Source organism: Lynx canadensis, chromosome C2 (genome assembly GCF_007474595.2).
Source record: "Lynx canadensis isolate LIC74 chromosome C2, mLynCan4.pri.v2, whole genome shotgun sequence".
Lineage (NCBI taxonomy): Eukaryota > Metazoa > Chordata > Mammalia > Carnivora > Felidae > Lynx > Lynx canadensis.
In genome coordinates this window covers 152,753,571-152,778,311 of record NC_044311.2, presented here as the reverse complement: position 1 = coordinate 152,778,311, position 24,741 = coordinate 152,753,571, and the positions used below count along the sequence as shown (strand labels likewise).

At 41.3% G+C, this 24,741-nt stretch overlaps 1 protein-coding gene across 1 annotated transcript in view; it reads left to right on the top strand.

Annotated features, from left to right (window-relative positions):
• LCA5L (lebercilin LCA5 like) overlaps positions 1 to 24,741 on the top strand; it is a 50,059-nt gene that overhangs the window by 5,678 nt on the left and 19,640 nt on the right. Inside the window, exons 2-6 of the mRNA XM_030329589.1 lie at positions 1,024 to 1,179; positions 13,683 to 14,027; positions 14,296 to 14,442; positions 18,591 to 19,105; positions 21,085 to 21,222. Coding sequence (XP_030185449.1) covers positions 13,691 to 14,027; positions 14,296 to 14,442; positions 18,591 to 19,105; positions 21,085 to 21,222 — 1,137 coding nt within the window. The 5' untranslated portion in view covers positions 1,024 to 1,179; positions 13,683 to 13,690. The remainder of the gene's footprint in view (positions 1 to 1,023; positions 1,180 to 13,682; positions 14,028 to 14,295; positions 14,443 to 18,590; positions 19,106 to 21,084; positions 21,223 to 24,741) is intronic.

Below are 24,741 nucleotides of genomic sequence, written 5' to 3'. Positions count from 1 at the left end.
ATAAGCTAAAGGAGAATAATACAGATTGTGTCAGATAATGATCCCTGCTACAGGGAAAAGTAAAGTGGGAAAGGAAGTAGCGAGTGTTGAGAATGGATCAGAAAAGAGGGAAAACTTGAACGTCAGCTATTGTTTTTCATAAAGCAGGACTGGTTAAGAATACAGTTACCTCCCCACACGATAATTTGGGGTGGGAAACCTAGTTGTAACCTTTGAAAACTAAATCATTCTCCTGAATGCGTTACAGCTTCACTACAGAATATTTACTTTAAGAATTGGGATTTTCTGGGGGCGCCTGGGTGGCTCAGTCGGTTATACGGCCGACTTCAGCTCAGGTCATGATCTTGCGGTCCGTGAGTTCGAGCCCCGCGTCGGGCTCTGTGCTGACCACTCAGAGCCTGGAGCCTGTTTCAGATTCTGTGTCTCCCTCTCTCTCTGACCCTCCCCCATTCATGCTCTGTCTCTCTCTGTCTCAAAAATAAATAAATGTTAAAAAAAAAATTAAAAAAAAGAATTGGGATTTTCTGGTTGTAGTAATAGCCAAGAATGTAGTAATTTGTGAGACGGTTGAAGAGCAAGTTGCGATATATAATACCATGTCTGGAATATCAGTGCTTCTAAATTAAGATCCAGTGCCCACCAGTAGTACCAGGAGAGTCTTCCTTTCCTTATTTTTGTTGTTTGCAGATAAGTAACAGGTAACCCAAAAACTTTGGTTACTCATGTTCAACTTTGCACTGGAGAGAAAGAACAGGCAGGTTGAGCCACACAACCTTTTGTTCTACCCACAACATTTTCAGAGGCGCTGCCCTGTTGTGGCTCCTTCGAATCCCATTTCCTGATCAACTGCGAAGAGCTGATTCGCTTTGATAAGAAGCCTTAGTGTGTGGAGTAGACAGCAAACCATATACAAAGGAGTAGATATAAATTAATCAATACCGATTCAAAACTTGTAACTGATTCTTCTCATATAAATGTTCACTTGTGACATCTTGACATTTTCCTTTTGTAATGTTATTCTAGGTTTTTTGAAGTATATTCTTTCCTTAAAAAGAGACCAAAACATGTCAAAAACTACTACCCTGGAGACCTCCTAAATACTGTGGTGTGAAGGACCGTCCACTCAGAATGTATAGTTAATTGTCATACATCTTAGGAACGTTTGATGAAGGACAGCAGGTATGCGTTAATTCATTTTAAAACATTTTGGCATATTTTTTTGTCTGCTTTGTCGCGAAAGCAGAATTGAAGACAACTACACACAAAAAATGTAGTTTTCAAATGATTCAAATGTGCATCTTGATCTTGAACATTTTTCTTTCCAATTCTGTAATTAAAAGAACATGATATACAAATTTATTGTTGTTCTGGGCAGCCATGCCTTTACATGGCGCATTCCAGGAAAGCATAGCATCAGTTGGGTCACATTCTCTCCATTCAAGCCGTGTTTTTGATTGTAAGTTGTGTTCCTGAGTCATAACAGCAAAGAAACTACTATCAACCCTGTCATGATAGAAACATGTGCAATTATGCTTCAAGAGCAATAAAACAGGAACTTTTTTTAATGTTTATTTATTTTTGAGAGGGGCAGAGAGACAGGGAGACACAGAATCTGACACAGGATCCAGGCTCTGAGCTGTCAGCACAGAGCCTGATGTGGGGCTTGAACCCACAAACTGTGAGATCATGACCTGAGCCGAAGTTGGACCCTTAAACGACTGAGCCACCCAGGTGCCCCAAACAGGAACTTTTATACTGTAAACACTAGTGTTCAAAATATAAATCTTGCCAAAATCTGAACTATACACCACCATAAACTTAGTATATCAAAAACTAGTATGCTTACTCTATAGTAAGAATAATAACATAATTACTAACGGCTTATTTTTAAATCCTTGAAGGCAGAAGTTTGCTTTCTTCATAACCCCAGTGCCTAGTAGACACTAAGTAAACGTTCTTTGATTGGACATTTTCATTAATTAAGTGGTCAATAAACTCAGAAGAACATTAGATGGTTGGCCTAAGACTTTGATTTTTCAATAATGCACCACATAATCAGAAATCCATGTGTGGAGCCTACATACATTTTTTAATTAATAACAATGAGGTAAGACCAGTTATGTTAATACAAAGACACACAAAAACAGTTTCATCAACTTAAAAGGGTATTTATGGACTTGATACTAGTCACCAGTCCATCCATCTTTAACAGATCAGTGAGAAAACTGGTATTTAACAGACTGAATATTCCAGAGAGCTGCTTGATATATGCATTCATGGCACATCTCGTTGCCGACTAGTAATATCCAAAAATACAGTTCCTTTGACATTGTTGATGAGACTTCTCAGACTCCGTTTCATGAAAAAGAATGGAATTACCACAGGTGAACCCAAATAGGCCCAAATTTGGGTCCTACAGATAGAAATTATAGAACAGTTCTGGGGTCCTGAGACTTCCAAAATTCTAAGAATGTTCTGTGTCCTTAGTGAGTGTAATTTATGTTAAGCTCAAGTAATTCTTCTGGTAACTGAACCATCCTGAGAAGACATGTCTGAGTGTATTAATTATCTATGCCTGTGTAACAAATGACCCAAAAAACTTAACAGCTTAAAACAATAGTGTGGTTGGCCACCACTCCAAAAAATTATTGCAAGATCATGATTTGATTAAAATTAATGGATTAGAGATAGAGAAAATATGGCATTATATAGATTTTTTTCAGAATCAAGTAAACATTCTAGAAAGCATCTGTTCACCTAAATAAGTTATTTAGCATTAAATCCTATTCTCCCATGTTCTACAAGATCACTGTTGATTTTGTAACCTCCTAAAGTAGATTGACACAGAAGTTTTCTGTCTATCATAAGTCTGTCTCCAATTTCAAATGAACACTTACTGGATGGAAAAACAACGACAAACATTTATTATTCTCTGGGTCAGGAATCTGGGCATAGCTGGGTTCCTTGGCTCAGGATGTCTCTTAAGGCTGTAGTCAACACGTCAGTTTGGGCTGTAGTAATCCCCAGACTCACCTGGGGGTAGTTCCAGGCTTCCAAACTCACTCCAGCAGTTGGTGGTAGGATTCTGTTTTTCACAGCCTGTTCAACTGAGGGTCTCAGTTCCTCACTGGCCGTTGGCCTGAGGCCTTAGTTTCTTGTCATGTGTACTTCTCCATGGGTCTGCTTACAACATAGCAGTTGGCTTCCATCAATGTGAGCAAGTGAGAGAAAAAGAGAAGGTGATGACAGAAATCAAAGCCTTTTAGTTAATCTCATCTTGAAAGTGACATCTGAGTCACACTGTAGGGAAGGGGATCACACAAGGACATGAGTCCCAGGAAGTGGGAGTCTGTGGGAGCCATCTGAGAAGCTACCACTCACACTGAGCACATTCCAAAGACAGCCTCAGAAAGGTGTATGAGGACTCCCTTCTTCATCACAGGAGGCACTGGCATGCTCCAGGGCTCTCTAGGGAAGGAAAAGTGACAATGTAGAGGAATCACCTGGTGGTTTCCCCAGCTGACTGAAGGTCTACAGTTAGGTGATTGTTACCATTCAGTAGACAACAGAAGGGATGCGGCCTCTGCCCCTTGACAACCAGCAAAGAAGCCTCCTAGTCTTCCAGATAGTGCCTGACTACCCTTTCCTAAAACCAGTATAGTACAGGCAGAATCTAAGGGAGCCCAAAGTGGTTCTTACAGAAAGATTCAGGAATAGAACTGGTTTGGGAAATTAAAGCATTGTTTCTGTGTTCTAGCATGTAGTGCCTGCTTGATGAGGCAGATGTCCACTTCCTGAGCTGGGAGGCGAAAGGGTTTCCCTGGTGGATATTCCCTAGACTTTCAGCAGGAGCCCCAAATGGACTTCCCTCATATCCTAACTTTCTCTGCTTCTCCCTTTTATTTATTCCCCCTCTCTCTTGATAACCTCTCTCTTCCCACTTTTCCCTCAAGATTTGCCTTACTTCCCTAGATAAATAATGAATGGAAGGGAACTTCTTCAGTCTAATAAAGGAAAAACCTACAACTAACATCACACTTAATGGTGAAAGACTGGACAGTCTCCTTCTCAGCTCCAAGGCAAGACAAGGACATCAACTCTTAGCAACGCTTCTGTCCAGCATTGCACTGGAGATTCTGCCAACCAGTCCGGCAAGAAAAAGAAATGAAAGGGTCCATATTAGAAAAGGAGAATTCAACCCTCTTTATTTACAGATGACATCATCATCTGTGATGAAATCTATAAAACAGCTACCAGAACCAATGATCAAGTTTACAGGATACGACATCAATACACGAACATCAATTGTTTTTCTATATACTAGCAGCAAACAATTGGAAATTGACATTAAAAGATAATACTACTTAACAACACCTGTATAATAGCAGTTATCAAAAATATGAAATAGTTAGGGATAAATCTGAAAAAAAATATGTAAGAGATCTATGCACTACAAACTACAGAAGATGGCCTAACAAACCAGAGCTGTTTTTGTCAGGGTGTCAGTTCTCCATGAATTTATCTGTAGACTCACAATCACAATGACAATTCCATGAAGCTTTTCTGAGGGAACTGACAAGCTGATTCTAACATTCCCATGGAAACTCAGAGAACCTAAATAAAATGGCCAAACAACTTTGAAAAGAAAGAAGAGAGTTGGAGAACTAATGCTATCCCATTTTAAGATTAATTATAGGAGTGCCTGGGTGGCTCAGTCGGTGAAGCATCTGACTTCGGCTCAGGTCATGATCTCATGGTTCATGAGTTTGAGCCCCGCATCAGGCTCAGTACTGACAGCTCATAGCCTGGAGCCTGCTTCGGCTTCTGTGTCTCCCTCTCTGTCCCTCCCCACTCACACTCTGTCTCGCTCTCAAAAGTAAACATTAAAAAAATAATAATTTTTAAAAAGATTAATTATAGAGCTGCAGTAACAAGAAAGGTGTGTAAAGTGTCAATGTAAAGATAGAGAACTAGATGAGCAGAGCCAGAGAGAGCTCAGAAATAGACTCACACACGGCATCTCAGTTATAAAGGTACAAAGGCAATTCAGTGCAAAAAGTGTTGGTCTTTTCAAGAAACGGTGCTGGAACAATTGATGTCCTTATTTTATTTTATCTTATTTATTTTTTATTTTTTTATTTTTTAACATTTATTTATTTTTGAGAGAGAGAGACGAAGTGCGAGCAGGGGAGGGGCAGAGAGAGGGAGACACAGAATCCAAAGCAAGCTCCAGGCTCTGAGCTGTCAGCACAGAACCCGACACGGGGCTCGAACTCATGGATTGCGAGATCATGACCTGAGCCGAAGTCAGACACTTCACCGACTGAGCCCCTAAATATCCTTATTTAAAAACAAACAAACAAACAAACAAAAAAACTCTGGCCAATTTCTGACCCATGATAATTAATTCAAAATGGATCAAAGTAAAACAAAATTATAAAATTTCTGGGAGAAAATCTTTGTGGCCTCGGGCTATGTAAAAATGTGTTAGATGCAATACCAGAAGAATCAGTAAAAGAACAAATTGGTAATTTGGGCTTCATCAAAATTAAAAACATCTGCAGACACTTTTAGGGGAATGAAAACACAAGCCACAGGCTGGGAGAAAATATTTACAAACATGTATCCAGTAACAGACTTATGTCCAGAGTATAAAAGAGCTCTGAAAACACAGCCATAAGAAAACCAACAATCCAATTTACAAATGGACAGAAGATTTGACCAAATGGACAGAAGATTTCATCGCCCCATCCCCCCAAAAAAGAAGACCCAAGGATGGCAAATGGGCGCGTGAAAAGATGTTCAATATTATCTGTCATTTGGGAAATGCAAACTAAAGCCATATAGGGTATCCCTAAACAGACCTATTAGGCTTTTATTTTATTTATTATTTTTTTCTAAATAAAACTAAAAAGAGTGACCATATCAAGTGTTAGCAGGAATGTGGAGCAGCGGGAGCTCATGCACCGCTGGCCGGAACGCCAAATGGTGCAGCTACTGTGGAGAACAGTCTGGCAGCTTCTTAAGAAGTTAAACATGCACTCACCATACAGTCCAGCCAACCCACCCCTAGGTATTTACCCGCCAAAAAAAGAAATCCTATGTCCATACATAGGACCCAGGTATGAATGCCCATAGCTGTTTTATTTGTAATGGCCCAACAGTGAAGATAGCTGAAAAGTCCATCAGCAGGTGAACGAATAAACAAATTGTGGTGTGGTCACACAATTGGATACTAACTGTGGATGAGATTGGGGGGGGGATGAACTGCCGATATACACAGTAACTTGGATGAATCTCAAGATCATTATGCTGAGCGAAGAAGCCAAGCCAAACAAAAGTGCATACTGTATGACTTCATTTATAGAAAGCTGTAGAAGATGCAAACCTAGAGTGACCAAACAGTCAGTGGTCATGTGAGGGAAAGGGAGGAGCAGGGAGGGATGGGAGAAAGGAACCTCACAGGGGTCCAAGGAAACTTTGTAGGTAGGCTCTACTGATCATGGTGGTAGTCTCACGAGTATATACACATGTCTAGCATTATCAAATTGTACGCTTTAAATATGTGCAGTTTATCATATGTCATTTCATACTGTATTTCTATGTACTCAATAAAAGATTGAAAAAAAACAGTTGCATCTCAGTTGCTTAGGAATTTGTTTCCTTAAATATACTCTTAGTAAGCCAAATAAGTTGACCTACTGGATGCATTAAAAATGATGATTGAAATGTTGGTGACTCACCTAATAAACTCATTTAAGTTTATTAAGTTGGTACCATCGTTACTGAACTGCTTCATAGGAAACCCTCTGGTCCCCTGTGTCTCTTATGACCGTTTTTTTGTCGAAGACTGCTATTAACATTAAGAACAATGGCCTTTCTATTTGTTACAGCAGAAAGAAGCACATCAAGTTTACCTAAAAGCTGATATTAATAAACAACTGACATTCATGAGTTGTAGGAAATCACTGGGACAGCCAGCTCATCTCCTGGCTGTACCAGGTTGTAAATGTATTGTTTCAAAAGAATATAGCACTGTGTAAAACATTTATGACAACTCTTAAGTTTAGTAAATTACAAAAAAAATTAACATCTTAAGGATATGGATTGAAATTACAGCTTGTAATTCTTAGATATTTGTGCTTATTTAATTATGAGAGTGATCAGTGAACCCATTAATTAATCTGAAGTTGCTTATATTTTCAGTGAAATAGATTAGATTTTAATAGTGATCAAGAGTAAAATAACTGTCTCATACCATGTTCTATAGAAATTTATTGAAAACAAGCTGACAGTACATCCACTAGATAATTGGTGACAATGATGAATTTTCTACCCACCCATCCCACACACTCACAAAAATACTTTCTATATAAGACTGCATTTTGGCCCATCCTGTGGAAATGATACCGATTGTATTCGGTGAATTATTGAGCAGGAAAGATTACGGACAACTTTGCTAATATGGCATCTTCTCACTGGGATGTTTTTAATTGTATGCGATTTTCTCAAGCATTTTAAAGGAGCTATAGTTACTGCCTCCTAGCTATAGGGACCTTGCAAAATAGAGACCCACAGGAGGTTGTATACATTGGACAATTCAGCCAAAAACAGAGGCTTATGGCTCTTGCAAATCTATATGGGGAGAGCAATAATGACTTCAAATCCACCTTCTTTTCCATAGCTAAACCTATAAAGCCTTCTATTAGAGTACATTTTAATCACAGAATTATTTTAAGAGCGAGGCTGTTTATAGATATTAAGGCTTATTTGGCTCCAATGGATTTCAATTAGAATTTTGTCCTTTTTTTTTTTCCTGTTACATCAATGTTTATTAAACAAAGAGACCAGGATGGCTAGTTCTCTGCTGTATCAGACATGGGGCAATCAACTCGTTTTAGCCCTATGTAAGCATGTGATTCAGAGGGACTAGTTTATTTTTTTAATAAAAAAATTTTTTTAATGTTTATTTCTTTTTGAGAGAGAGACAGAATGTGAGAAAGGGAGAGGCAGAGAGAGAAGGAGACACAGAATCCAAAGCAGGCTCCAGGCTCTGAGCTGTCAGCACAGAGCCTGATGTGAGGCTCGAACTAATGAACCATGAGATCATGACCTAAGCTGAAGCTGGACGCTTAATCAACTGAGCCACCCAGGCGCCCCTATTTTTCTTCAATTTTTTTTAACGTTTACTTATTTTTGAGAGAGAGACAAACAGACAGACAGACAGAGTGTGGGTAAGGAAGGGGCAGAGAGAGACAGAGACACAGAATCGGAAGCAGGCTCCAGGCTCTGAGCTGTCAGCACCGAGCCCGACATGGGGCTTGAACCCGTGAACCATGAGATCATGACCTGAGCCAAAGTCAGATGCTCAACCAACTGAACCACCCAGAAGCCCTGGGAATATTTCTTTTAAAAAACTGTACGTGTATGGGGCACCTGAGCATCCAACTCTTGACTTCGGCTCAGGTCATGATCTCGTATGTGTGAGTTCAAGCCCAGCATTGGACTCTGTGCTGAGAGCTCAGAGCCTTGGGATTCTCTCTTTTCCTCTCTGGCCCTCCCCCACCTGCTCTCTATTTCTTTCTCAAAATAAAAATAAACTTAAAAAAGTTGTACATGGAGTACAAGCACATCACCAAACCTCAATATTCTAATCTAGGAATGGAAAAAAAACACTCCTTCACACTAACTTCCTTATCTGTATCTCTCACTGTTTCCATCATGTCAGATTCTGAGTGAGTTGTACTGATTAATCTAAAAGGTTAAGGGATACGTGATTGGTTTCAATATAGTCTCAGATTTTGGACTCTAGACTAGAGGTAAAACATGAAAAGCTGAAGAGTGAGTGATCCTCATAGGTTTATCACAGGTCTTGACATACTTTAACATTTTACAGTTGCAGTGACAATTAAGTTGGGTCAAATTATGTCCATTTGGGGTCAAGTAGTATGGTACGGTGAAAAAAACCCAGCAGACAGACCTGGCCTAAAAACTGAGTTCTCCCCCTCACTGGCTTTGTGACCTCAGACTGGTTACTTGACGTTTCTGAGCCTTACTTAGTTTGCTCAACAGTAAAATACGATGACTGATCCCTATTGCACAGGGCTGTGCATGATGAAGTCAGCCGCCGTATGGAAGCTGCTGCCTCTGTGCTTGACATACAGTGTAGAGGGGTGATGGTGGTGATCCGTATTCAAGTGGTTACAAATTCTGGTTGTGAGGCAGCAGTGGGTGGCCTGAAGTTACAATAGAAACAAGACACAGTCTCTGTCTTCAGAGAGTTTTCAGTCAAATGCCATTTGTCAAGCAATTGTTCCCAGTAAAATAGTTGATGTGGAAACAAACGGACTCTTGGTTGCATCTCTCACATAAAGACACAAGCAGGGCCCTCGAGGGTCCTGGTGTGTGTTCAAGAATTACTCTTCCAAGAGGCAACTAGTATTTGCTGATGGCGTGCTATGGGACAGGTGCCGTGATAGATATTTACAAACAGTATCTCATTTCTCCCTGTGATAACCCTATGGAATCGGTGTTGTTATTCATGTCTTATAGGTGGCCAATATGACTTCACTAACTGACAGACTTAGGTTCAAGCCCACGTCAGCCTGCCTTCAAGTTGTCCACCACCTTCGACTGTCACACTCCCACTCTTATAGCATTGGGCAGTTTGTGACTGTAAATGAAAAACACTCTTGAATTAAGCCTGTATCCTACAATACTGGGATGGCTGTCTCAAATGAGAGTTCTGAGGAAGGAGAAGGGAATTTTATTTTATTTTATTTTTTATTTTTTAAAATTTACATCCAAATTAGTTAGCATATAGTGAAATGATGATTTCAGGAGTAGATTCCTTAAGCCCCTTCCCCATTTAGCCCATCCCTCCTCCCACAACCCCTCCAGTAACCCTCAGTTTGTTCTCCATATTTATGAGTCTCTTCTGTTTTGTCTCCCTCCCTGTTTTCATATTATTTTTGTTTCGCTTATGTTCATCTGTTTTGTCTCTTAAAGTCTTCATATGAGTGAAGTCATATGATTTTTGTCTTTCTCTAATTTCACTTAGCATAATACCCTCCCGTTCCATCCACATAGTCACTGCAAATGGCAAGATTTCATTCTTTTTGATTGCCGAGTAATAGTCCACTGTATATATATACCACATCTTCTTTATCCATTCATCCATCGATGGACATTTGGGCTCTTTCCATACTTTTGCTATTGTGGATAGTGCTGCTATAAACATGGGGGTGCATGTGTCCTTTCGAAATAGCACACCTGTATCTTGTGGATAAATGCCTAGTAGTGCCCCTGCTGGGTCATAGGGCAGTTCTATTTTTAGTTTTTTGAGGAACCTCCATACTGTTTTCCAGAGTGGCTGCACCAGCTTGCATTCCCAAGGAGGAGGGAATTTTTACAGGGCTTTAGCAGCAGAGGTCAGCCAACAACTGGTCAAAAATTTGTCTCACAGATTACCAGCCATTGGCTTCTTGCAGTGATTTGGATTTAAAAAGATGCATGGAGGAAGTTAGGGGCTAAAGTCATGAGAGGGAAGAGGTGAGGAGGGACAGCTCCTAGGGTCAAGGACAGGCAAGACCATGAGGGCCACAGCAGAGCATTTTTGGTCCTTCAGGATCTTGTACACCAACAACTTGGTCTCTTCTTAATCCATCTGCAAAGGTTCAGAAGTAAGGATCTTTGCCTGTGCATCTACCCACTGTTACATGGCAGAATGCATCTGGAAAGATCAATTCTTTACCTAGATGTGTGATGTTACCACCAGTGTGATGTTTGCAGTTGTAATGCTTAATGAAAAAAGTCCTGACCTGGAAGCAAGAAAACAGGGACAACTGCTTAACCTGCTTGAGCCTGTTCCCTTCACGTGGCCAGGATGAGATGATGCAAACACAGCTTGGGTGAAGTAAAAACACTCACTAAATATGAAGTACAGTACTAATGTTATTAGGATTATTTGGGCTAAGATTTCTGTAGTAGGGAGATGGTGAACTGCCTCATGTATTTCATCAGAAGAGGAGAAAGCTTGACAGTCCAGCCAATGCAGAAAGAGGCAGAAGCTGACTCGGGAAAAAAACCAAAAACTCTCAGTAGAGCCAGTGATGTTAGATCCCTGTTGGGAAGGGTCTGGTGGCAGCTCATTTCTCTTCTGTCTTCTTGATGAAACAGAAGAAGTGGGGGTGTTGAATGAAAACAATAACCCCTGTAAAGACCTGGGAGATGGGTTCCTTTGTTTTGAACTGCTGTCAAAACAGAACTGGTGTTCTGTGCCTTCCTGCAGCGGCATCATAGAGGATTCCAGAGCCTCCTGTGTCTGAGTTCACATTCTGTCCATTTTAAATTCTCACGTCAGATGACTAAAGGCTTACCAACAGTATCAAAAGTTTGGGTACAGGGGCACCTGGCTGGCTCAGTCAGTGGAGCATGTGACTCCCGATCTCGGGGGTGGTGAGTTCGAGCCCCAGGTAGGGTCCAGAGATTACTTTAAAAAAGAAAAAAAAAAAAAAAAAGCTTGTGTATATTGGAATCTAGTCTTTGTATATTAACCACGGACAAGGGCATGTGAAAGCTACGTATAGTATAGTCGCTGTCCTGAGCTATCTTGGAGCTGGACTCATTGTACCTTAGAGAACTAACTTTCCTGTGAAACTTTTGTATTCTTAGGGAGTGTGAATTTAGCTGCGGGCCATCACGTCTCCCAGGGTCCTTAGATCAAACGAGAATCTGGATGGAGGATTGCAGACCTCGTGGGGCGTGTGTAGGAGAGTCTGTGTGAGAGACCTTGTCATCTAGCCTTACTGGTCACACAGATTATTCAGCTGAATCAAGTTCAATACTACTGCCTAGGCTCTATACCAAGAATTTAAAAATAAAGTGGAAGTAAACTACAGTACCTTTGTTTTCACTGAATGTCAAGCAGGTGCTAGCAGCAAAGTGCCGAGAAGTTATTCTAGATGCATAGAACCCTGCAGTGATGTGTGACGTTGCTTTGGGGAGTAATTCACTGCAGTAAAACATTCCTGACCTACAAATGAAGACCTGCTATGTTTATTAAACCTTCTGTTGCACTTAATTTGAACGAAATCTAACCGAAATAAAAGTGACTATGTCTGGGTCTTAATTAGTTTTTCAGTCATGGCCTTTGGTTACAAGGACTTTGGACTACATGGTAGCTTTTCGTCCCTGATGAGAAATTAGGATCACATCATCAAATTTCATTTCATTTTTAGTTTGTTTTTTTTTTTTTTTAATTTTTTTTTTCAACGTTTATTTATTTTTGGGACAGAGAGAGACAGAGCATGGACGGGGGAGGGGCAGAGAGAGAGGGAGACACAGAATCGGAAACAGGCTCCAGGCTCCGAGCCATCAGCCCAGAGCCCGACACGGGGCTCGAACTCACAGACCGCGAGATCGTGACCTGGTTGAAGTCGGACGCTTAACCGACTGCGCCACCCAGGCGCCCCTCATTTTTAGTTTTTAAACACATTGCTTCGAAGTCCACTTTAGTCTTGTTTAACTCCCAAGTAAGGTTTTGATTTTTCACATTGAATGATTAAATTTCTAATAATTAGACAAACTTGGGGCGCCTGGGTGGCGCAGTTGGTTAAGCGTCCGACTTCAGCCAGGTCACGATCTCGCGGTCCGGGAGTTCGAGCCCCGCGTCGGGCTCTGGGCTGATGGCTCAGAGCCTGGAGCCTGTTTCCGATTTTGTGTCTCCCTCTCTCTCTGCCCCTCCCCCGTTCATGCTCTGTCTCTCTCTGTCCCAAAAATGAATAAACGTTGAAAAAAAAAATAAAATAAAAATAAAAAAATATATATATAATTAGACAAACTTGGTTTTGATTTTTCCAAATCCATTATTATAAAAGTTTGGTCTTTGTGTAGCTGCAAAAGTATGATCAGTTCTTTATTAAACAAATGTAAATTTTCCACTGGGTGGACTGTCTTCAGAAATGTTCCAACAATGGGATAATTTTCCATGCAAATCACATTTTTTCCTGAATTGTTTTCTGTCATCATGTAGCTGTAATCGGGGGAGGTCCTATTCATGTTATAATAGTCCAAATGGAGCACAGAAAGGAAAGCACATTTTTTTAATTAAAATATGACAAGCCTTGTAATTATGGATCAAGTTTATATCCCTGGGATCCACTATTACTCTTAATTTAAAACAAGTATTAACTCTAAAAAAGTAGTAGATTAATTTGTTATATTCTATGCTGTATGTTTCATCTCAAAAGTGTGATTTCATCACTAATAAATAAAAGTATGTCCATCTCCACAAATATGTCTGAATTTCCTAAGTATTGCATTTCATACCAGCCATCCAAGCTTACCAAGTACGGTCGTTTTCTTCAAGGCAAAAATCTTGCAACATTCTTAGAGAATGAAGATGCAATTCACTAATTCACAAATTGCTGTCATTGTTGTCCTCTGATGTGAACTTTGTCTTGTATTACCTGTGAATAGAGTCTCACCAAAGTTTGTCTCAGGGGTCTTACATTTTATGTCAAAGAAAAAAACAAAACCCAACTGAGATTTTTTCCAGAAAATACTTCCACAAGATGTGGTGTTTCCCATTCCTAATGATCCACTTATAGTTAAATATAATAAAGCAGAGGTTCATTTTAATGTCAATAGCTATAAATCTGAAAACACTTTTCTCCTATCAGGTTTTGCTATGTCTCCGGCTGATCCAGCAGAAACAAGTGTAGATGAGCACCTCCCCTGTGTGGCCTTAGGACCCAGGAGGAGGTCTGCAGAGTGCACGGGAACCCAGGACGCAGGTGACTGTTCAAGAGGCAGCCCCAGTCACGCTTCTGATAGGAGTGTGGATTACAGCAGATCTCAGTGTTCCTGCAGAAGTTTAAGTTCTCCCTGTGATTATTCAGAAGACTTTCTCTCTGAATGTTCTGAAACAGCTCGTAATAGAAATTATAATTATTTAGAGAAGACTACGATTAGAGAAAAAAAGAACGAGAAGAAAACATATGTCTCTAAAGTCTCCCAACCTAAAGGTAAGAAGCAAAATTTCCCAAGCAAGACCAACCTTCTGTTCCCAATGACATTATTATTTAATGCCCTAGTATTTGAAGTCGTCCCTATTCAGTTTTATTGTTGTCCCCTATTTCAAATGCGTGTTTATAAATGAACTTGTATGGAAGGAAATAGAGAAATTGGGAATGATTACAAGATGGCAGGAAGTTAGGCTGAAAACAAAAAACCTAGCCCTCTTGTACAACTTACCCTGCTGGAGCCTACTAGTGAGGTTAGTTCCGTTTTTAGTTAACAGGTGGCCTTGTTACAGAGTACCACGACACTTGGACTTTGCTGGCCTCTTGCCTCGCATCCCAGCTGAAGAATCAAGGTTTGAATGGCCAATGAACTGTAAATACCCGAGTCAGCACCCCAAGAGGATGGTCTACAAGTCCGGTGAGGCAAAGATCATCTTTTGAGACAGAGGTGGTTCAAAAGGCTGTTAACAAGGTCATTCATTCCCTTGTGGACTGTAAGAGTACCGACACCAGTTCCTAACTGTCCAAATGGAAGTAGCCTTGTGATGTCCTTGACCTCACTCCCTGCCTCCCTGCCCAGACTGTGAACACCTCCTCCCATTTTAGGCAACCCTGGGCTTATAAATATTCCTAATATGGAAATGGCTGAAACTTTCTTCGGCTGTGGCCATCGGAACTGCCATCAGTGAACAGCTGGAAACTACGTCAATACTATGTGGAGAGCATGTCTGCTGTCAGGTGTACCCCGTGTCTCCCCCCCGCCAGCCCCCTGTGACCAGGTGTGCCTAGGACTCCCTCTGCTACCTCAGAGTCATCTAGAACCTTCAGGTCCCCTTCTTCCCAGCTATAGGGTAGGGATTCTTCATCTTAGTCGCGTATCTCTGGGCTGCATGAAAATCTTTGCATTTTTTGTGTCTATTTACATTTGTGAACTCTTCTAGGGAGAAGGACCCATGAGCTTCCACCAGATTCTCAAAAGGCTAAAAGCTCCTTTTCTAGAGAGGTAGGAGTCTTATGCTCACGGTCAAGGCCGAGGGTAGAAGATGAAAAGCCTAGTTCCTTCTGTCACATGGGACTCTGTCAAAAGAAGTCTGTTTGTGGCATTTGGAAGAGATTATCACAACAGAAACTACATCGTGGTTAGGCTCCATCGTGGTTATGATCCCCTATCCACGTCTGAATTTACAAAACTCTGAAAAACAAACAGTTTTTATATCTTTGGTACCTAAACTGATTCAGCAACAAAAACCAGATCTGAACTAACATGAGACTGATCTTTATTTCAGTTAGTGTGAATAGCCACATATTTCACAAAAATATTCTTTGATTAAAGTATGCTATTCCCAGCCCTACTGGAAATTCTATGGGAAATACTGTATATGCACCAAAATAATAATAATAATAATAATAATAATAATTCAGAAACAGTCTGGCTCCAAGGTTTTATGACAGGGATCATAGATCTATACACTACACTTTGTATTGATTCTACACTTCCGTGGGGCTGTATGAAAGGCTGTTAGCATTTATAAAACTATTTCTACACGAACTGCACTTTGAGTTCTAAGTGCCTGACAATTTAACTTTTAAAAATTGTTTCCTCATTTATTTATTCCACAAGTATTTATTGAGTTCTTTATGCAAAACACCTGGTCATAAATTGGGAGCAGCCAAAATTAATTTTGTCACTTCATTAAGAGTAGTTTAATCATTGGGCTAAATCTGCCTCACTACATGAAATGAGATAGAAATGATAAATTTGGTCATTCTTACCAGGCAGGGGTTAGTATAATGAGATGCAAAATCATTAAGGACTAAACTCTATTTCCGTTTTCCATAACCTTGATTAGTATACAAGTATGCATAATGTCTATAGAATAAATTTATTCTATGTCACTCAAATACAAGTGGTATGTTTATCTTCTGAAGCAAGTAAATCTGGTTCATCCTCCCCCAAGCACCAGCTAGGGTAGGCAAACAACTCAGTCTCAGATGTGTTTGGGGGAAGGAGGGAGTTTGGGTGGCTTTACACAGACCGGACACTTGGGGAAGGGCTTCTGGTCCTTCATTTGCATCACAAACATTCCTTGTCCAAGCACATGGGGTCACCTCCTGTTTTCAAAGTACACGTGCCCTGTATGTACATCTCAACCTGGGACCTTGGCAGGTGTGCCCATGGCCACAGGGATTAGTCCCCAAGCACCCATTCATGCTGCCTCTGTCCTCCCGTCACTTGAGCACAGCATATGTCAGGGACATAAGCCTCCACAGCCCACAGAACCCAGCACCCTCATCCTTCTAGTCTCAGGGAGAGCCCTCTCTCCTCCGGGAAACACATCACCCAAGAGTAGTGAGACATTGTAAGTTGGGAGTCAAGTTTCGGTCATGCTGGACGTGGTGTAGAACATGACAGTCCCCACCCCACCCCACCCACTGTTTTAATCCAGCCTGATTCACCTGGGTCTGGGCCTTTCCCAGCCAGTGCCCAGCCTCAGAGGTTGACCTCTGCTTTCCAATTTTCAATGTGCTCAAAAACCTATTCCAAAATACTCAAACGTTCAACCACAGCCTTTACTGAATCGTTCCCAGTGGGAAAATAAAGACCTGTGGGGGCACAGTTGTAAAGACCGCCCATTGATTACTGATGTGATACGGATACTGTAATCGTTGCCACATCTATGTGTTCTGTCACAGTCACAATTGAGATGCCTTGTCCCCAGGAAGCACCTTCCATTTCTGTTGGCTCGTGATTTCCATCACAGGCAGAATCACCTTTTCCACCACCTACACCAAACATATTAAGCCGTGTCTCAGGTGACGTGTCCACATGTGGGCAACAGCTTAAGGCTAGGACTCCAGTGACACTGGCCACTAGATGCTTTCTCTCTCCAGGATGAGGACCATATTTTTTTTTAGATTCTAGAATCCAGTTTCAGTCTCTCTCATAATACAGATATACTAGGGGCTCCTGGGTGGCTCAGTTGATTAAGCATCTGACTCTTGATTTCAGCTCAAGTCATGACCTCACGGTTCATGATATCAAGCCCTGAGTCAGGCTCCATGCTGGGAGGGTGGAGCCTGCTTGGGATTCTCTCTCTCTTCTCTCTTTGCCCCTCCCCTGCTCATGCAGTCTCTCTCTCTCTCTCTCTCTCTCAATACAAATCAATAAACTAAAAAAAGAATATAGATATACTAATGTGCACACGCACGTACACAGTATGCACATAAACACATGTAAATGTCATGCAAATGCACATACATATGGGGCAGTAGCACAGGCACACAGACATGGGTTCCATTTCACCACTGACTAGCTGTGTGCCCATCAAGCAGGGATGTCGCGAAGCATCAGTTTGTTCATCTTTAAAATGGGATAATAGGGGCGCCTGGGTGGCGCAGTCGGTTAAGCGTCCGACTTCAGCCAGGTCACGATCTCGCGGTCCACGAGTTCGAGCCCCGCGTCGGGCTCTGGGCTGATGGCTCAGAGCCTGGAGCCTGTTTCCGATTCTGTGTCTCCCTCTCTCTCTGCCCCTCGCCCGTTCATGCTCTGTCTCTCTCTGTCCCAAAAATAAATAAACGTTGAAAAAAAAATTAAAAAAAAAAAATAAAATAAAATAAAATAAAATGGGATAATAATGCAGTGACGTTACACATACATTTGACACAACTCAGTTACATAAGCTTGATGTGACATTGTTTAGATACATTTTGTTTGAAATAGACTTCTGAATACAAGCCAACTAACTACTTCCTTTAGAGCCCAAGGTGACAGGAAAACTTAGCTATGTTGGATTTACTGAGAAATGGAATATCCGTACACACAGTCTAAGCAGTTCAATGGCTTTCTAAGGCTCTTTTTTTTTTTTTTTTTTCAACGTTTATTTATTTTTGGGACAGAGAGAGACAGAGCATGAACGGGGGAGGGGCAGAGAGAGAGGGAGACACAGAATCGGAAACAGGCTCCAGGCTCCGAGCCATCAGCCCAGAGCCCGACGCGGGGCTCGAACTCACAGACCGCGAGATCGTGACCTGGCTGAAGTCGGACGCTTAACCGACTGCGCCACCCAGGCGCCCCATCTAAGGCTCTTTTTGAATACAGGAGATCTTCATATATAACACTGGGCTCTCATGTGACACTCGAATTGCCTCATAACATATTATTGGAAGGATTGTATGAGATAATCTACATATAGCATTTAGTTCAATGTTTAACATGTGGTAAGCCCTTAGTAAATGTTATCTATTATTGTGGTTTTTAATAGAACTTTAATAATAGAAATAAGTACAGGTTTTACAGTCAAAGAAAGCCTGGTTTTCCATCCATTCTATGCCACTTTGTGGTTCTGTGACCTTAGACAAATGAGTCATAATCCCTAGCTGTAAAAAAGACGACTACTGACCTGAAACGAGGTGTCTATATATGAAGTCCCTACCTGAAGCACGTCTATATTACATGTTCGTTCGCCTTGTATGTGTGCGGGGTGCAGGTGGGGGTAACACATATGCGCATATCTGCATATCTCTATCTATATGACTAGTAACAAACTGGATTATCTGCTCACGCAGGCCAGAAGGAAATCTCAGTTGAAAAAAAGCACAACTGGAATGCGCCACTTTTAAATGCTCAGAACAATGTGATTGCCCAAAGAAGAGATGCTATGACTCATCGCATCCTCTCAGCAAGGCTCCAGAAGATTAAAGAGCTCAAAAACGAACTATGTGATATACGTCGTAAATTGGAAGCCACGGTCATAGAAAACCAATTTTTGAAACATCTTCAGCTTAGGCACTTGAAAGCAATAGGGAAATATGAGAATTCACAAAATAATCTACCTCAAATTATGGTAAAACATCAGAATGAAGTCAAAAACTTAAGGCAGCTACTTAGGAAATCCCAGGAAAAGGAAAGAAGTGCATCCAGGAAACTTCGAGAAACCGACAGTGAGCTGCTGAAGACTAAAGACTCCTTGCAGGAGCTGCAGAGGCTTTCTGAAGACAAAAATCTTGCAGAGAGGGAAGAACTCACTCAAAAATTCTCTGTTCTCACAACGAAAACAGAGGCAAACAACAAAAAAATACAGGTCCGTATTTCAGAAGCCTAGAAATTGTAATGTCCCAAGAACGATATGCAGAGTACACGTGTGTCACACTTGCCCCCATGCAGTGAAGCATTCCCAGCTGCTTTGCTCACAGGCCACACCAGTGATGGCATCCAGTGCCGGGGGGCGGGGGGGGGGGGGGGGGGACAGGGGGCGGGGCAGGGGGAGATGTCCCTTCTGTTGTGGCCAGGCTCGTTCGTCTGGAAATGACCATTCTGTAAGTGTGCTCATGTGCTGGAAAGGTGTTGGGTTGGGTTGTGTGAAACCTCTTAGAAGCCAACCTTCTTCTCCTCGAATCTGTTTATTAAAGACCCGCTTCCCTAAAAGCCTGCCCCCCGCATCTCTCCAGCCCCTCTCCTTGCACTCCCCCTGGTCAGCTGTCTAGTCACTACCGCAGAGACATTGTTGGTAGGCTGGAAACAGAAGTGTTTCCCGGAGAATGCTCCTGGGAACTGAGCAGGGGGAAAGGAATTAAAATCATCTAGTGAATGGGCTGATTTTCTAGACTAGCACGTGGGTGTCAAAGTCTTGGAGACTGCTCTATGAGGGATGATTTGGGGGAACATCCTGATTATACTGAGAATTTTTTGTGTGTTAGTTCTTGGTCTCTACGGACATAAACATAAATGAAATTAGGTTACTGTTTAATTCCTTATTATTTAAATGATGGTGAGAGGTAAGTATTTTTTACAAACTTGAAATAATAAGAAAATATCAAGTTCATTTCATCCACTTCCTTATTATTTATTTCTTCTTTGGTAAAAATCCTCTATTTTCAAGGAGAACTTCCTCCCATGAAGTGGATATGTGAACTACAGAAAATGACGAGCAGCCGCATTTTCAGTCACATAAATAATGTAGAAAAGTCCGATTATTTGGCCTCCTGTGTTAATAGCGGACCCATGTTAGCTCACGTCTGTCAAGTAAATGTAGTTGTATCTCACCTATTTTTTATGTATACATGTGAATTAGTTCATGTTTTTTGGAGCTGTAACCAAAACCAAAAAGAATTCAAGAACCCTTTTCTTATCAGAAGCATTTGGTTGTGTGAGAAATTTGGTTGGTTGTAGGGCATTTGCTGGGGGAGAAAATGTTGACGAGCCAAACAAAACATGTCGGTATTTTTCTTTAGTGTTAATACTTTGGGGACTGGGATTTTTACTGATTATTTCATCCTCTCAGCTTACCATATTGCCCACTTTTCTTTAATGACAGAGTATTAATATTAATATGGGGGGAAATGCACTTAATGGGAAAAAAGACAAAAGGAAAGAAAAGGCCTTTTGGTCAAGCCTCTGTCAAAGTCCAGATCAAAGAGTTCTGCAAAAAAACTGCTGAGGAGGTGCCCGCGCACCAGTGAGCCCTGGGCACGGATGGCCTGCAGCTGCCCAACCTCTCCTGGTCTGAGAATTCCTTTAATCCCTGGGGAGGGAATCCCTGACAGGGAATTCCTTTATGGGGGGGGGGGGGGGGAAGGGGCGGGGCTGTACCCCTGCGGGAGCTTCCGGGACCAGGCATCCCAGACTCACGCATGCCCTGCTGCTGGCCCGCCCCCCGGCGGACGAGGCGGGCCAGGGCCCGGTGCGCACCTGCCGCGTTAGCAGGTCTTGGAGTTGGCACAGCTACCTGGGTTGAGTTTTAAAGCATGGCGTTGGTTATATTTATTAATTTTCAGGAAGTGTTCAAAGGTTATGTTTTTAATCAAAATCAGGGGAGTGAAAATCATTGGGTTCCATACATATTTATTCTCTAGAGTTGGAATATGTGGGTTTTTCGGCTTTTATATTTGTGCGTGTGGTTATGTTCAGCTCTAACATATGTCCCCTGCACCCGCCGTGCGCTAAAGTTGTATTAAGTTAAAACTGTGCACTTCTCGTAAATGCAATTAGTTCCAATACAGTTGAACTTTGTTAACAATACTACATTGGTTACAGAAGAGTTAAAATATATACTGTTTTCAGAGCTTGGAAAAACAGTTGAGGCTGAACAATAGAGTCTTTAATCGGCAGTTGGCCACTGAGAACCGGAAGACGTTAGCAGCCCAGGCAGCTACAAAGACTCTGCAAATGGAAATAAAACTCCTTCAACAAAAACTTAAGGTACTTCTTTAAAGCAAAATGTAACAAAATTTGTTCAGTTCTGCTTCCCAAAATATCAGAGCTATTCTTTAAATTATTTAACTTTGGGAATCTTTCTCAAATTAACTTTTTCCCTAGACCATTGGAACAGATAGAGGATCTGAAATTACGAGGGTGGGTTCACAGCCTGGTGAGCGTGTGCTGTCACTAGAAGTTAAAGCTCTACACTCTTCATTAACAAAAACTTCATCCCATGAATTAATATTACTGTATTTCGTTACCATCTTAATGGAAGCCAAACTAAGTTTTCAAATTTGGAAATTAACTTACATCATTAAAATATTTAGTCATTTTAATGGCCCACAAATTCACTTTAAGGCGTACTTGAATTGGGGCGCCTTGGCTGGCTCAGTTGGTTAAGTGCCCAACTCTTGATTTTGGCTCAGGTCACGATCTAATGGTTGTGAGATGAAGCCCAGTGTCAGGCTCCATGTTTAGCAGGCTCCATGCTAAGCACGGATCCTGCTTGGGATTCTCTCTCTCTTACCCTCTCTCTCTGCCCCTCCCCTGCTCACACTATCTCGAAATAAAAAGAAACATTAAAATAATAAATAAAATCTACTTGGAAATGCTTGCAAAACTGTCTTTTAAAGTGTGCTTTAGGGGCACCTGTGTGGCTCGGTCGGTTAAGCGGCCGACTTCGGCTCAGGTCGTGATCTCACCATTTGTGAGTTCAAGTCTGTGTCAGGCTCTGTGCTGACAGCTCGGAGCCTGCAGCCTGCTTCGGAATCTGTGTCTCCCTCTCTCTCTGTCTCTCTCTCTCAATAATAAATAAATGTTAAAAACATTTTAAATAAAATGTTTATTTATTTTTGAGAGAGAGACAGAGGGTGAGCAAGGGAGGGGCAGAGAGAGAGGGAGACACAGATTCCGAAGCAGGCTGCAGGCTCCGAGCTGTCAGCACAGAGCCTGACACAGACTTGAACTCACAAATGGTGAGATCACGACCTGAGCCGAAGTCGGCCGCTTAACCGACCGAGCCACACAGGTGCCCCAATAAATAAACGCTATAAAAAATTTTTAAATGTGCTTTAAAGATAAGAATTAAAAATATTTATTTTTTCAGACTTTTGCTATCTTTCTGCCTTCAAGATTTCTAAAATGGCCAACAAGTTGGAAAAAACTAGATAAACACTTAAGAAATACAGCTCTTTCAAGCCTCAACTAGCAAATCTTAAGTTTGATTCTTTAAGACAAGAATCTTTAACTTTTTTATGACAAGTAGAGAATTCAGATTTCCCAGGAGCCTGGAGAGCACTCAGAGGCAGGGAAAGGATATTAGGAGAGAAAGCTGGGGGGGGGGGGGGGGGGGGCGGGGAGAAGAGAAAGTTGGATGTAAATTTTCCCTTTGCAAAGCAGGAAGAGAGTTCTGTTTCTTTCTTCCCTAGAGTCTCAGGTAACTTCAGAGAGAAAAGTATGCCAGAAAATGGGTGTGGCCATAGCAACTAGCTTAGAAATCTAACAGAAGAGTCTTCAAGAACCACTGGTCAAGGCAAACACACCCACATATATGGAGACACTATCAAAGAATTTTAAAATAAAGTTTGTGCTTTCATATGCAATGATATGCATATAAATACTATGCAATCATTAAAAAACAATTTTGAAAGGGGAAATGCTATTTTAATACTTAATGAAATACTTAATGAAAAAGAAGATGCAAAATTCTATATGCAGTAAGATCCAAATTTATTTACAAAAAAAAAAAAAGTAAATACACCTCTATACATTTCTGTGCATCTGTAGAAAGGAATGGGGACTCTTTACATTATAATATGGTAATCTCTAGGATATATGGATAAGTGAAAAAAGGAAGACAGAGGAAACAGGAGGAATTTAAAAACAGGAGGAATAAAGGAGCACCTGGGTGGCTCAGTCAGTTAAGCATCTGGCTCAGGTCATGATCTTGCAGTTCCTGAGTTCGAGCCCCGTGTTGGGCTCTATGCTGATAGCTCAGAGCCTGGAGCCTGCTTTGGATTCTGTGTCTCCCTCTCTCTGCCCCTCTCTCTGCCCCTCCCCTGCTTGTGCTGTGTCTCTCTCAAAATTAAAGAAACATTTAAAAAATTTAAAAAACATATGACTTCACTCATATGAGGACTTTAAGAGACAAAACAGATGAACATAAGGGAAGGGAAACAAAAATAATATAAAAACACAGAAGGGGACAAAACAAAATATGGAGAACAAACAGGGTTGCTGGAGGGGTTGGGGGGGGATGGGCTAAATGGGTAAGGGGCATTAAGGAATCTACTGAAATCATTGCTTCACTATATACTAATTTGGATGTAAATTTTAAAAAGTAAAAAATAAAGTTAAATTAAAAAACAGAAGGAATACAAATATATCCACATTTTTATTTATGTTTTTAAAAGAAAAGGAATAGTGGGGTAACAACGGAAGTAGGGAGATAACAGATCAGAAGGGGGGATTGTAGAACCTAGATTTCCTTGAATATCTTTTTTTTTTTTTAACATTTATTTTTGAGAGAGAGAGAGAGCAAAGGAAGGGCAGAGAGAGAGGGAGACAGAGGATCCAATGTGGGCTCTGCCCTTTCAGCACAGAGCCCAATGCAGGGCTTGAACTCACAAACCGTGAAATCATGAACTGAGCCAAAGTCAGATGCTTAACTGACTGAGCCACCCAGGTGCCTCTCCTTGAATATCTTTTTGGTAGATTTGATTTTAGAACCATATCAAATTGTGGAATCACCAAATGGTTTGCATAATTATGAAGCAGAATGAAATGCAAAAGGAAAAATGGAAAAGCATTCCCTAAAAATCAAAAATCAAATGAAAACAACCCACTGTAAATTCCAGTGGCAGCGAAATTGTCAGAGACACCATTCCAAGAGACTTAAAACATGTTAATTTCACCACATGTGCCTAGTGAAATACGTTCTTGATTATAGTGTGGGCATGGTTATTTTGAAGCTGTTGTGTTTATCCTATGGGATGAAACACACGATGAATTATGTTGGCGTCATTGAGAACTAGGATTTGGGGATGGAAGAAAGAAAATACAGAAGTAAGATGAGGTCAATAAAAATCCTGTAGTCCTGGGGGACCACCTGGGGGGCTCAGTTGGTTAAGCATCTGACTCCTGATTTCGGCTTGGGTCACAATTTCACGGTTTGTGGATTTAAGCCCAATGTTGGGCTCTGCACTGACAATGCGAAGCCTGCTTGGGATTCTGTCTCCCTCTCTCCCTGCCCCTCCACTGCTCAATCTCTCTCCCAAAATAAATAAATAAACATTTTTTAAAAATCCTATAGTCTTGTTTGTGAACTGAAGTGAAAGTATGCATTTATGATATAATTTACCTTTAAAAATAAATAGGGGTGCCTAGGTAGCTCAGCTGATGAAGCGTCCAACTTCGGCTCAGGTCATGATCTCATGGTTTGTAGGTTCGAGCCCCACGTCGGGCTCTGTGATGACAGCTCAGAGCCTGGAGCCTGCTTTGTTGGGATTCTGTGTCTCCCTC